Source organism: Elephantulus edwardii, unplaced genomic scaffold (assembly GCF_000299155.1).
Source record: "Elephantulus edwardii isolate Elephantulus edwardi_28Jun2011 unplaced genomic scaffold, EleEdw1.0 scaffold00049, whole genome shotgun sequence".
NCBI lineage: Eukaryota > Metazoa > Chordata > Mammalia > Macroscelidea > Macroscelididae > Elephantulus > Elephantulus edwardii.
Window position 1 is genome coordinate 16,044,066 of NW_006399799.1, and position 12,468 is coordinate 16,056,533.

Sequence of the window (12,468 nt, forward strand, 5' to 3'; positions counted from 1 at the left end):
TGACCAGCACCCCCTGGTGGTTAACAGAGGAAGAGCCCAGGCACACAATAACCATTGCACCCTGACCAGCACCCCCTGGTGGTTAATGGGGGAAAATCCAGACACAGAAGAAGCATCATGCCCAGGCCACCCAGGCAAAACCAGGAATTTAACCCAGAGCCAGAGTGCTTCACCCTTACTTCTCTTGCTCCTTGGGCGAGTTCCCGCTACTCCTGCATTCCCATCACTGGTCCTCAGGGCCCAGTGACACCCCACCTGAACCCTTACTCCAGGTTTTCTGAATGTTAGCACCAGAGTCCTGCCCCCTCTTCCTTCCACCAGCTGCCCTGTGCACAACTGGTTCTTAGATGACAGCTGAACAAGCCCTGGCACTCACCTGGCATTGACAGGTGTGCTTGGGTTGAAGAACTCCTGGGTCACCAGGGTGGCATACCATGAGACAGCCGTCAGTGTGCAGAGGCCTAAGGACAAAGGAGGGGGTGCTCAGCTCTGTTCTGTCATTCACAGTTGGGGCTGCCTGCCACCAAGGTGGTGAAGAGATGGGGGAGGGGCACTCACCGGCAAGGAGGAAGAGGGCACCCCCGGAGATGGCTACGCGTCCCTTGGCAATGGGGTTGCTGTCTCCAACCCGGGTACACTTCATACCCACCACACTGAGGACCATGGCCACGAAGCCCAGGAGCACGGCCACCACCATCAGGGCTCTTGCTGACTGGATGTGACCTGGGGTGGGTGGAAAGGCACCAAGTGAGCTCCTCACTTGTAGCAGGAGTGGGGAATCCCAGAGTCAGGCTCGGGGTGGGTGGGTGGCAGGCCACCAAGGGAGAGTCCTGAGCAGGAGCTGACCAGATGCCAGACCCTTGCAGAACAGGTGTGAGGAGATAAAGAGGGGTTCTGTGTATAAGGACAAGGGTGAGGACAGGCATTGTGTGTATGGGGGTGTGTAGATGATTCTCCTTCACAGTTAATCCTTCATTTTATTTCCATGTAGACAACTGGGGTGTTGGTGGACCCGTTAGTCCCCATAAGACATCAAGCGCCCACCATTAGCATCTCTGCCACGTAGCAGGAAGGTCCTATTGATTGCTCTTTTAGTGCACATTGTCATCGGGTGAGGCCTGTGTAACTGTGAATTGAAGGAATGGGCCTCATCTAACCAATACTAGCAGCAAGGACCCTAGGGACCTATATGCTCCACTATCGCGCTGCACAATGCTTTCTAGCCCAGGGACAGCCTCTTCTGCCTGGCCTGACCCTCCCAAGTGCCTGGGGTAGCTTTTCCTGAGGTCCCTGTGGGTTCTACAGAGAGAACTGAGGGTGTCTGAGGCCCAGTTTAACCCTCTGTCTGGGATCCCTCCCCTCAGCCATCTGACTCTCATTACTTTCCTCTCTTCTCCTTGAGTTACCTGCACTTACCTGCCATGTCTCTACCTCCTCTGTAGGTGCTTGGGTCAGCCCTGGGCCCCATGGGCCTGCCTCCGATAGGTGCCATTAGGTAGGGCTTGTGGTGGTTTATGGTGGCTCAAGCTGCTTGCAGAGCTCTGGGCAGGATGAGAATGGGTCCATGTCCCCACACCGGGGTTAGAGGCTGCAGGGGCCCTTTTATAAGCCAACTTTCAGTCTCAAATCCATAGTGTGGGAGGAGGGGCCTGTGTATCCAAGCATGTGTGTGTGTGTGTGTGTGTGTGTGTGTGTGTGTGTGTGTGCTGGTTACTGGTAAATAGGTATGCATAACCATGAGCCCATAGGGAAGATGGGAGAGGTAGAAGCGAGGTCTTTTCTAAGTGCCAGATGTTTTAACTCCACCCTGCCATAGCGCCCTGAAGGTCTTAGTACCCCTCTTACAATGAGGACAGAGGGACACAAAGAACGTAGTGACTAGTTCAAGGTTAGAAAGGCAAGCAGCAATCTAGGCCCATGGCTGCCCGGCCCACGGTGGTGGACCAGGCTGGCCAGGGCTTTTTGAACATGCACAAGGGTGACAGTGGGGGGGACTATGGAGGTGAGACTAGAGAGTGGAGCCCAGACTGATGCAGACGGCAGGGGAAGCTGGTTCTAGGCATCCCAGTACTTCATGTTCCATCCCAGACAGCCCAAACCACCAGCCAGAGTTTATTCCCTACCCATCTGAGGCCCATCGCCCCAGGAGGCCTACTCCCCATCCAGCTTGTCCATGCCTACTGCCAAGAGGCTGGCCCCCACATCCAGCTTGTTGAGCTTTATGGTCCCGGGTGGCCCCAGAGGCCACCCTGTCCACTTAACTCATCAAGCACAGATCATCCCCCTAAACTGACCAGCCAAGGCCCCCTTCCCAGGATGTCCTGCCTCACACGCAGGTGACCAAGGCCTACCGTCCAGGGCGAGCAGGGAGTCGTAGAGCTTGCACTGCACCTGCCCGGTGCTCTGGGAGGCGCAGGACATCCACAGCCCCTCATAGAGGCCCACGGCGGTGATGATGGCGTCGCCGGCATAGGACGACTGCTTCCACTGTGGCAAGGCCGTGCTGGCGATGATGCCCACCCAGCCCCCCAGGGCTAGGAAGTAGCCCAGGAGCTGGAGGCCTGAGTTGGCCATGGCCCAAGCAAGGGTCCTCGGGGTCCCAGGGCTCAGAGCTAGGCCAGGGTCCTTGGGCAGGTCATGGCAGGCTGTGAGGGCAGGGGGCAAGAGGTGTGTGGCCCAAGGCAGAGGAGAGGTCGTAGCTGTGGGGGCCGGTGGCTGGTGGCCGGCAGTGGCTCTCGTTCCAGAATGCAGGGAGAGGCTGGAGTGGGAAAAGCCAGGGTCCCGCCCACAGCCAGGGCTGGGTCCCCAACAAAGCTCAGGTCCAGCCCCCTGGAGGTGGGGGTGGGGCCCAAGGCCCAGGAGGGTACCCTGCTCTTGCCTTCAGAGAATGGGAAGGGGGTGCTGGGAGGAGTACCTGCCCTCAGAGTCCGCTCAGGGAAACCCCTTGAGCCTGAGCCAAATGCCCTGAAATTCTCAGGATCCCCACTCCAAGCTCCAGCCCTGAGATGGTGGACTTTGCTCTTTTGAGGCTGATCTGACCCTTGGGTGCCCTTCTGTTCTCTGACTTTAGGAAAGAAAGGAAAATGATTTCCAGTTTGGAGCAGGTAAGACCAGAGTCAGACATCAGGGAGAACTTTTTGGCATGAAGTCTGAAGCCCGATGTAAAGACGGGACAGGGAAGAGGCTGTTGGGACAAGGGGGTTTCCTGCCTATCAGGAACAGGGAAGGTCAGACCAGGAGACATGCACGGTGGGGTCTGTTTGATATCTGGGTCCCCCTCAAGACTGAGCTACACTGGCTGCCAGTCGGCAGGGGGCCTGGTAGGGAGGTGGGGAGACAGCGTGGACCTGGCATTAGCCTGAAGGGTTGCTTAATCTCTTGCTGGCTGATTTAGCAGCGCCTGCTGGGACCTGGGGCACCGTGGACCTGGCTCCCAGCTCCAGAACAGCCTGGCAGGGAATAACAGCCTCTGCACATTCCTGGGGTTCAGGCTGCTTCCTCTTGGTGCCCCCCCCTTCTCTAGCTCAGCCTTGGGAGCAGGGGAATGTTTAACTCTCCTCCATCTCATTAGCAATCCCCTCACGTTCAGCCCCATGGCCTCCCAGCGTGGGTGCAGGAGGAATGTCACAATCCTGCTCCCACCACCACTGGCCCGACCGGCCGCCCCCTCTCTCCCCAGAAGCCCACTCACCATTCCTGGGCTGCACTGGGGGAAGGTAGGGTCCAGTGCGACCCTGACCAGCCTCCCTCCCTCCCCCGTGCGCCAACCCCTCTCTGCAGGGACAAGTCCTCAGCCTGCTCCCTAGAATTCTTCACGTGGCTATGCAAACGAGAAAGTGCCAGGGGCTGCACAGACAATGGCAGCCCTGTGTGTCCACCCAAGGCGTGGGCCCGTGGTATGGCCTGCAGCCTGGGAGGGGCTGCCCTCTGATGGGTCAAGGGTGAGTGCTGTTTGGCCTTCAGTCCCCCGGTTCTGCACTCTGGGCCTTTCTGGGGGAAGGGTGACCTGAGACATATGGTTCTGTGGACACACATACCTGTTTCCCAGGATGGCCTTTGAGTCCCCAAATTAAATAGGGTCTGAATAGGTGTAGAGAAATCAGTCATGAGTTAAAATCCTTCTGTCACAGATAGTGTGCTTGGGAGTGGGGGTAGGGAACGAGAACTCAGAACCAGGAGATGGTAACACAAGGAACCCTTGTGGGTGTGGTAGGGACCCGTCACCTGCCCCCGCTCCATAGTTTTTACATATAACTTCATCAGATCTTCAGGGCAGGTCTCCGAGGGAGGTAGACATCTCTGCAGACAAGAAAACTGAGGCTGATGAAGGCAGCTTGCCTAAAGCTAGGATGGACAGGGGCCGGCTTCCTTTAGATCTTTCTGAGAGAGGTGTGGAAGTGACAGGGGCCCGAGCTGACTGTGGCCTCAATTTCCTCTCTGATGAGGATGTCTTCTTCACACCAAGCTCATCATGATCTGAGAGAAAGCAGGGTGCCCAGCACATGGCAGCGCTTAGCATGTTGCTTCCCAAAGAGCTGATGTCCCTTCTCTCCCAGCTTGCGCCCTTCTCCCCACTTTCAGGGGAGCTCTCACTTCTTAAGGAAGATTCAGGTCTTCAAGAAAGACCTAGGTCTGGTCTCTGTGCTCTGAAGCCTCGATATGCTCAGCACCACCCAAAATCAAGGGTCAGAGCTGCAACCCCACATGCTGACAAGTGAGGAAGTGAGCTGTTGAGTCACAGAGTCCTCAGGGCCAGGTTTGGGGTGCCTGCTGGCCTCCTCTATCCTGTCTGTCTCCAAGAGCCACTTTGTGATCCAGAATAATGTTCATATCTCTCTCCTCAGGCTCTTCTGTTTATCCCATCTGTTACTTAAAGTTTGGAGTCTGTTCTGTCAAAATTGTCTCTCTTATGACATGGTGGGCTCTTTCCACTGTTCCAAAGCCTCTGGAATTCAGATCTGTTACCTCCTGGTGCAGATGCTTAGCCTTGTCTAACTTCTCTGCCCAGTGACTTCTCTGCACTCTGTCAGCCCTGGTGGCCCCTTGCAGCCCAGTGACTCCCAGGCATGTAGGGAGAGCAGGAAGGCCCAGGGTCCCTGGAAACTGCCTTGGGGTGTCACACTTCACCAAAACTGCTTTCACATACATGACAAGGAGGCAAGTCATCACTCTGTCACTAAAAAGCTGTGACATTTGGCAAGTTCCTTAGCGTTCCTGGGTCCTGGTTCCGGTAAGGTTATATTCTCGCATGTCTACCGTGTAGTAGGCACCTGACCAGGTGCTTTTTGAGCATCCTCCCTGCCCCCCAATGCTCTTAATCACCCTGGGAGGGAAGGACCGTTATCCCATTTGACCCATGAGGAAACATACCCACTGAAGAGCATACAATTCAAAGTGATGGAGGTGAGTCTCACCCAGCTCAGCATGTTGCTCTAGTTCAAATGCCCCTCATTTAGACTCCTCAGTTCTCTTTGTGTAAGATGAGTGTCATCAGACAGGACAGCGGAGAGTGGTAATGACAATGGAGTAAACAGAGTCCAGGTGGTACAGTGGCTAAAGCGCTGTGCTGCTAACTGGAGGGCCAGTTGTTGGAAGCCATAAGCTGCTCCACGGGAGGATGAGGTCAGCCTTTGCACAGCCTTGGAAACCCTATGAAGCTGTCCTGCTGTCCTACAGGGTGGCTGTGAGTCTGAATCGACTTGACTCCGTGGGTCTGGTTTGGTTTTAGTCATTTGGTTCAGCACTAATTTGCTCCCATCTTGGGGGAAAAGAAATAAAATCCTTTCTCGACTTCACATCTCCCTCCAGTTCATTCTTCTATGCCCTTTTGAGTAGTCCAGGCACCGCCCCCCATTTTTCTGTTCTCACATGAGTTCACTGCAGCCACTCCTCTCTGCACCAGTTCACCAAAGCAGCTCTTGCCAAAGTTCCCAGAAACCTCCACACTGTCAAGCCCAGCTGGGAACTCAGTGTTCTTTCCTTGTCCAACCTCTCAGAAGTTCCTGACCCCTTTGCTCTGCCTCCTTGAAATGCTCTCATGGCTCCAGGACACCCTGGTCCCACCATGTTGGAGTCCTGTTAGCTTCCTCTCCTTCTGGCCCTCCAGTCTTCTCACTTCTCTGATACCTCCTCCTTATCTCCGGGCTTTGACCACCATTTATATCATCATGTGATGAGGGTCTCCCACAGTTACGTCTCCCACTGGGACTTCTTTCTCCCTGAACATCACTCATACTTGACTCTATGGTATTCAATATGTCTAACAGGTTTCTCAAGCTTAAACTCAACATGCCTAAAATCTAACTTCTGAGTTCTACATCCCATCAACCAATCCCCCTCAGACTTCCCCATCACAAGAAAAGGCAGCATTTCTTCTAATTCTTAAGCTCGAGTGTGATGGTTTTTACACACACACACACACACACACACACACACACACTGCCCCGTGTCCAATCCTCCAGCAACTCCCATTGACTTTACCATCTTTGACACTAACGTGACTGCTGACGCCCTGATCTTCACCTCTCGTGGATGTGTGCAGTCAACTCCTCACTGGTCTCCTAGCCTCTGTTCTTGCCCCATAGCCCATTTTCATGTAAAATTGTCCAGCAAGGTTTTTAAAATGTTAAGCCAGGTATTGTCACTCTTCTGCTCAAAACCTTTTAGGGAAGCCTGTCTTGTTCAGAGTAAAAAGCCGAGCCCTCACAGAGGCTGACAAGACTGTGGCTCTGTCTGGCCACCCCTGCACCACCACACCGGCCTTCCTGCCATCCTCCTGCCTCAAAGCCCCGTTTTATGTCCTTATTTCCCACCACAGAGACCCTTTTCTCAGATAGCTGCATGCTTGTGTCAATTTCTCCATGTCTTACTGTAACATTCTTACTACAGGTCTTTGCTGTTATCAAGTTGCCTCACCTCATGGCAGCCCCATCAGTGGGATCTGACTGCTGTGATCCATAGCATTGCCACGATCTGATTTTTAGAAGTAGCTCACCACGCCTTTCTTCCTAGCCCACTTTAGCCTGAGTGCCACTGGAACCTGCTCATAACAGCAGCATGCAAGCCTCCACTGGTGGATGGTGAGGGTGCACGAGGTTCAGCCAGGTGGAGAATCAATCCCAGGTTAACCCTGGTGGCAGGTGACAATTCTACCACTGAACCACGACATCCCTTTATTAAAATCTTACCATAAATTCACAAATAAAATAGGCAAAACTTCCCTGGTATTCCCAATCGCTCTTATCAGAACTTTTTCCTACATGATGCATTCAAATCTCATTGCCCTTTGGTCAGAACCAACTCATAGCCGGCCCTCCAGTGGATTTCTGAAGCTGTAAACGGCACCTGAGAAGGCTGCTCATCCTTCTTCCAGGGTTGCTGGTGGGTTCGAACTGCCTGAGTGTCCTGGTGTTTGGGTTAGGTAACTCCCTACAGGACGAGACGAGGCCACCAGAGTTCACACAGGTATGGATATGTATGTATGCGCGTGCGCGCGCACGCACACACACACACACACACACACACACACACACTCTTATTATTATATCTTCCTTATTAAAATACAAGCTTTAGGAGGGTGGGGGCTTGTTTTGCTCCCTACCATATTCCCAGCACCTAGAACTTAGCTTATGCTTAACAAATATTGGCTGATAAAAAACCAAATGTACAAAACCTGCCTAGTAAACAGGTTCCTAAGCACTTCACCCTATGGCATATCAAGAATAGGAAAAACAGCAGATGGGGACTGTGGTACAAGGAGTGGCATCTCTAGTCCTGCTCTTTCTGTCTCCTCGAGGTATGCTGTGTCTGGACATGGAGGCCCTGAGGTCAGACAGCAGAGCAGGAAGCACGTGGCTGACCAGGGGCAGGGGCAGTGCGTCCCAGCCCTGCTGAAAAGGATTAGTCGTAATCCCTACCATTTATCCAAGCTTTACAGTTTCCAGTATGTGGGCACTTCCAGTATTGCATCTGGGCCACACAACTGTCCCAGGAGGTGGGCAGAGCAAGGATTATGATTGCCATGAGAAAGATGACAGCCCTAAGGTTAAGTATCTGTGCTGAAACTGCTTTATGAATGGCTGGCCTCCTCACACCTTGTGTTCCCACGCTGCCCAGACTAATTTTTGTCAAGTGAGACTCCTGTGGAGACTGGGCTCATTTCCACTCTCTGAACAAACTGCCAAGTTAAAAAACCCACAAATCCTTTATTTTTTGGTTGTCTACACCAGACACATAAATACAGCACCACTGTCATGAGGCTGCCTGTGAAGGCCCCCTGGGGATACTCTGGGCCTGTGTCCCAGGCCCTCAGCCAGGTAGGGGCGAGCCACTTGCAATGTCCACTTCCACGGCAGAAGCACTGTGCAGGCGGCTGAGAGCAGGGTCCCCTCGCTGGGTTCCCCACTTGTCCGTGGTCCTAAGGGGCTGTCCAGTCCTGGGTGCAGGATAGAGGACCTCTCCATGGTCTCCTTACTCCTCTGTGTACGACCCAGATGCTGTCATAGCTCATCCTTATCCTTTGACTCACTGCCAGAGGCAGACTCTGCGGCAGGTCCAGGGGATTCCTGTTGGGCTCCTCCGGTCTGCTCTTGGGGGAGATCCATCTCCTCGGGGCTAAAGAGCATTTTCACAAGGTCATCCGCCTGCACTCTGTCCTGCAAACACAAATGCCTGCCTATTCAGAAAGGCCGCTGGAGCAGGTGGTCTGTCCACAAGGTGGATACTGCCTGGAGAATAGTATTGGCCTGGGGTCCAGCTCCCCAGGGCCAGCTCTCTGGGCAGAGGGCTGAGGTGGGGCCCAAGAGGGACAAGAATCCAGGATTGCTTACCATCTTAGTGTCCCAGCTCAGCTGGAACCTCATTTATACGTAGAGACAAAGGCCCAAGGAGGCTCTCCCAATTGGCCCAAGGGGACTCTCTCTGGACTTCAAAGTCCATTTCTCCCGTCATGTCTAAACCACTGGTATCAGGGGTTGGGGAAGGGGGAAGCAGAGCAGCAAGGGCCTTCCAGGAACTGATGCTGCAGCCCAGAACTCTCACCCGCTCACTGTGCCGAGCGTCCAAGGTGAACCATAGTGCGATGGCACAGCGCTGCCCCCTGGTGACGGCCTTCACGCCATGCGGATTTTCAGTGCCTGAGGAGAATCCCACAGCTCTTCCACACTGGGGCTGCACCTCAGCCTGACAGGACACAACATGGGGTGAGGGGAGAGCACAGGGCACAGACTGTAATGATTTTCAGAAGAGACGTGGGGTCACGAGTGGTCAGGATTAGAAGGGCCCTTCTGCTTGGCTTCTCTAAAGTCAGAGCTATAGAGAAAGGGTGGCCAGTTAGAGGAGCAGGGGCTACATCTCAAAGGCCATCTGGTTTGAGAGGGGGAAATGGTGACTATGAAGCTAAACTGGCCATTCTAGTCACCAAAATTTAGGGACATCAGCTCCAGAACCCAGGCTCTGGTTTCCAGGGATGAGGACAAGGGCATGCTCACCGTCACAGTCTTGGCATCCAGTTCAGTGAAATAAAAGTTTCCTCCGTCAAAGTCCCCGTTTAGGTAAAGAATGGCGCTGGGAAGGGCAGAGAGCACCTCAGCAAGGCCTGCCCTCACAACTGCCCATCACAACGTTTCCTCCTATCCTCCTCTGGTGGCTTCTGTCTCAAGTCCATACTTCACTGTTGAGCTGTTCATACTAGAACATAATGACTCCCTTGCCTATCTTTCTTTCCAGGAGTCAAGAGCACGAGGGATTGGACTCTGGGAACCGTTAGTCTCAAACAATCTGTGTTCACATTTAGGGGGTAAGTATAGGGCACAGGGGCCTGGACCTCAGAGGGACAGCTGGTACCTGTAATCCCGGAAGGTGTAGGCAGGGGGCTCCTTGACACACACGAGAGCCTCGGCATTCAGGATGCAGTTGTCCACGTGGACTGGGTGGCTACTGTCCTTTCTCTCAGCCTGTGCCTCTGTGGTCAAGAGAACATCACACATCAGTGCTGGAGCACTCCCGATCTCCTGCTGCATGAGGGGGTGGCTCCCCAAAATGTGTAAGGATCTAAGTATATGCTCTCAGTCCTCCCATTACTCTTACTGTTATTGTTGTGTGCCATCGAGCTGGAACTGACCCATTGCTGACCCTCCAGCGGGTTTTTGGAAGCAGTTAAACACATGGGAGGAGATTGCCCATCCCTCTCCTGCGGAGCAGCTGATGGATTTGAACTGCATGCCTTCAGGATTGCAGTGCAGCTTCTTGCCACTAGGCCATCAGAGCTCCCTTATTACTTATTATTACTCTTAACTCTTTATCATCCCGCAAAACTGCTACGCCCTCTCCTCCCCACCTTCTCCCTGGCAGCTTCCCAGAGACCCCAAGTAGACTGATTGCGACCTCCAGTGAAGTCCTGCTCCTCAGCCCGGGCTGCCAGGCCTTTGAGGGTACTTGGCTCCCCCCCATCTGGGAAGGAAGGGGCCACAGCTCATCTGCTCATGCCAGCACTGAGCGCAGTGCCCTGTGCTGGTGAGGCTGCGGTGAGGGCCCACCTTCGATGGCAGTGCGGCACACCAGGTGGGAGTAGGAGAAGTAGAGGGGCGTGTCCAGGCGGAAGTAGGACTCCATGACGCGCCGCACCTTCTCCGTCACGTTGTAGTACAGGTGGGCGCTCTGCAGGGGAACCTTCCCCTCCTGTCCCAGCTGTCAAGGAGACCAGGGGTCAGCTGCCCTGATGGGCCGTCTCAGGGTGAGGGTATCCCATTTCCCGTACCCCCGTGGAGAATGTAATCTGTTTCCCACACAACGTCCTGACCATACTACCCTTTCCTCTCTGCTTCTTGCTAGTTTTCATGAATGACCTTGCATCCTGTTCAGAGATACAACCCTGGGATAAGCCTGTTCTTCTGAAAGTATTTTTAGAAGTTTGGCTAATAGTCTTGTCTTTCTCTTTCATTACAGTTGCTCTAGTAGCCTGGATTGAAAAAAACCTAAATTCACTCTACCTAAATCACCCTCTGTGGCTCCTGGAATACCCCTCCTCTGCCCCCAGCTCCTCCTTCAAGCCTTCTCCCCCTCCACCTCCACACTCCAGAATGCTGAGCACTGATTCTACCTTGAGGGCTTTGAAGACAGTGACACCGTAGAACTTCTCGTTGGGGGTGTGTGGGGAGGTGTGACCCCGGTAGCCATCTCCTGCAGTTGCTGCAACCTATGAAGACAGAAGAAGGTGAAGTTAGCCAGAGAAGCAGAGGACCTGATTAGAGGCAGACAATGGCAGCAAGCGACAGGCAAATGCTTAATAAACTAAGAGGCACTTTGGGCAGAAGGGAGGTCAGTGTAAGGGAATTCCCTCACATTGGTCAGTCTCTGCAGCTCCCGACACTCATCATCTGAGATCACTCCGTCCATCACTACCCGCTGGGAACCATTCAGGACCTTGGAGTTCATGGTGAGGCTGATTCCATCGTACAGCAGGGAGCCTCCTGCAAAGCAATGGCAAGACTCGGGCTAAATCCCTCCGAGGCTCAGCCCGAGTGCCCCACTGGATAGTCTCCTTGGGAAGAACAGAAATATTTTCTTTTGAATATTTCCTGTTCTTTTAAAAAATCATTTAAATATTTATTCTTATTTCGTTGCATTTTCTTCTTTCCTCTCCCTTTCTCCTCCTCTAGCCCACCCTGCAATGTACCTCTTGTTCCAGATTGTTCTCATACCTATAAAGCCTACTCACTCATATATTCCTTTCAGATAGTTCTTCCCCTCATCTGTTCTAAAGCAGCATTCATTATCTATCCCTTCTTTTCCCATTCTCTCCCTCAAACCCTCATATCTATCCTATTTTAAAACAGCAGTGTTGTGCAGTATTTGTCCTTTTGTGACTATTTCACTCAGCGTACTGTCATCAAGGCTCCCCCATGTTGTGTACAGTTTTAGGAATTCATTGTTTTTCAATGCTGCATAATATCCCATTGTATGAATGTACCATAGTTCTTCTGTCCATTTGTTTGTGGATGGGAAGTTGGGTTGTTTCCATCTCTTTGCTATTGTGAGTAACACAGCAATAAACATGGGTGTGCATAACTTTTTTTTTTAGTGTTCAGTTTACTAGAGAACTTTCCACTCAGTCTCTTCCAAAAGGCAAGTTACCTAGAGGGAAGGACTTGGAGCTTAAGGAAAGGAGAGCCATGTCCTCCTCATTCTGGCTCCAAAGCCGAATGACTACTGATTCTTGGGCCCGTCATCTCATTTTCAGCTGGGAAGGGAGAAAAGTCCAACAATGAATGAATGTTGTTGTTGTTGTTGTTATGTGCCATCGAGCCGTCTGCGACTCATAGCAACCCTATGTACAACAGCCCTAAACTCCGCTCTGTCCTGTGCCAATCGCACTGTCACTGACACTCCCATCCCAATTATCCCAGTCACTGAATCAATCTACCTCATAGAGGGCCTTCCTCTCCTGTGCTGTCCCTCCACCCTCCCAAG

At 53.0% G+C, this 12,468-nt stretch overlaps 2 protein-coding genes across 2 annotated transcripts in view; both read right to left on the reverse strand.

Annotated features, from left to right (window-relative positions):
* Positions 1-2,574, reverse strand: part of CLDN19 (claudin 19) — a 5,565-nt gene extending 2,991 nt beyond the window's left edge. Inside the window, exons 1-3 of the mRNA XM_006886532.1 lie at positions 2,352-2,574; positions 559-723; positions 377-461 (exon numbers count right to left, since the gene is read on the reverse strand). Coding sequence (XP_006886594.1) covers positions 377-461; positions 559-723; positions 2,352-2,574 — 473 coding nt within the window. The remainder of the gene's footprint in view (positions 1-376; positions 462-558; positions 724-2,351) is intronic.
* Positions 2,575-8,498: 5,924 nt separating this feature from the next.
* LEPRE1 (leucine proline-enriched proteoglycan (leprecan) 1) overlaps positions 8,499-12,468 on the reverse strand; it is a 34,063-nt gene continuing 30,093 nt past the window's right edge. The window contains exons 9-15 of the mRNA XM_006886533.1: positions 11,341-11,468; positions 11,099-11,194; positions 10,536-10,686; positions 9,844-9,961; positions 9,489-9,564; positions 9,040-9,180; positions 8,499-8,654 (exon numbers count right to left, since the gene is read on the reverse strand). Coding sequence (XP_006886595.1) covers positions 8,499-8,654; positions 9,040-9,180; positions 9,489-9,564; positions 9,844-9,961; positions 10,536-10,686; positions 11,099-11,194; positions 11,341-11,468 — 866 coding nt within the window. The remainder of the gene's footprint in view (positions 8,655-9,039; positions 9,181-9,488; positions 9,565-9,843; positions 9,962-10,535; positions 10,687-11,098; positions 11,195-11,340; positions 11,469-12,468) is intronic.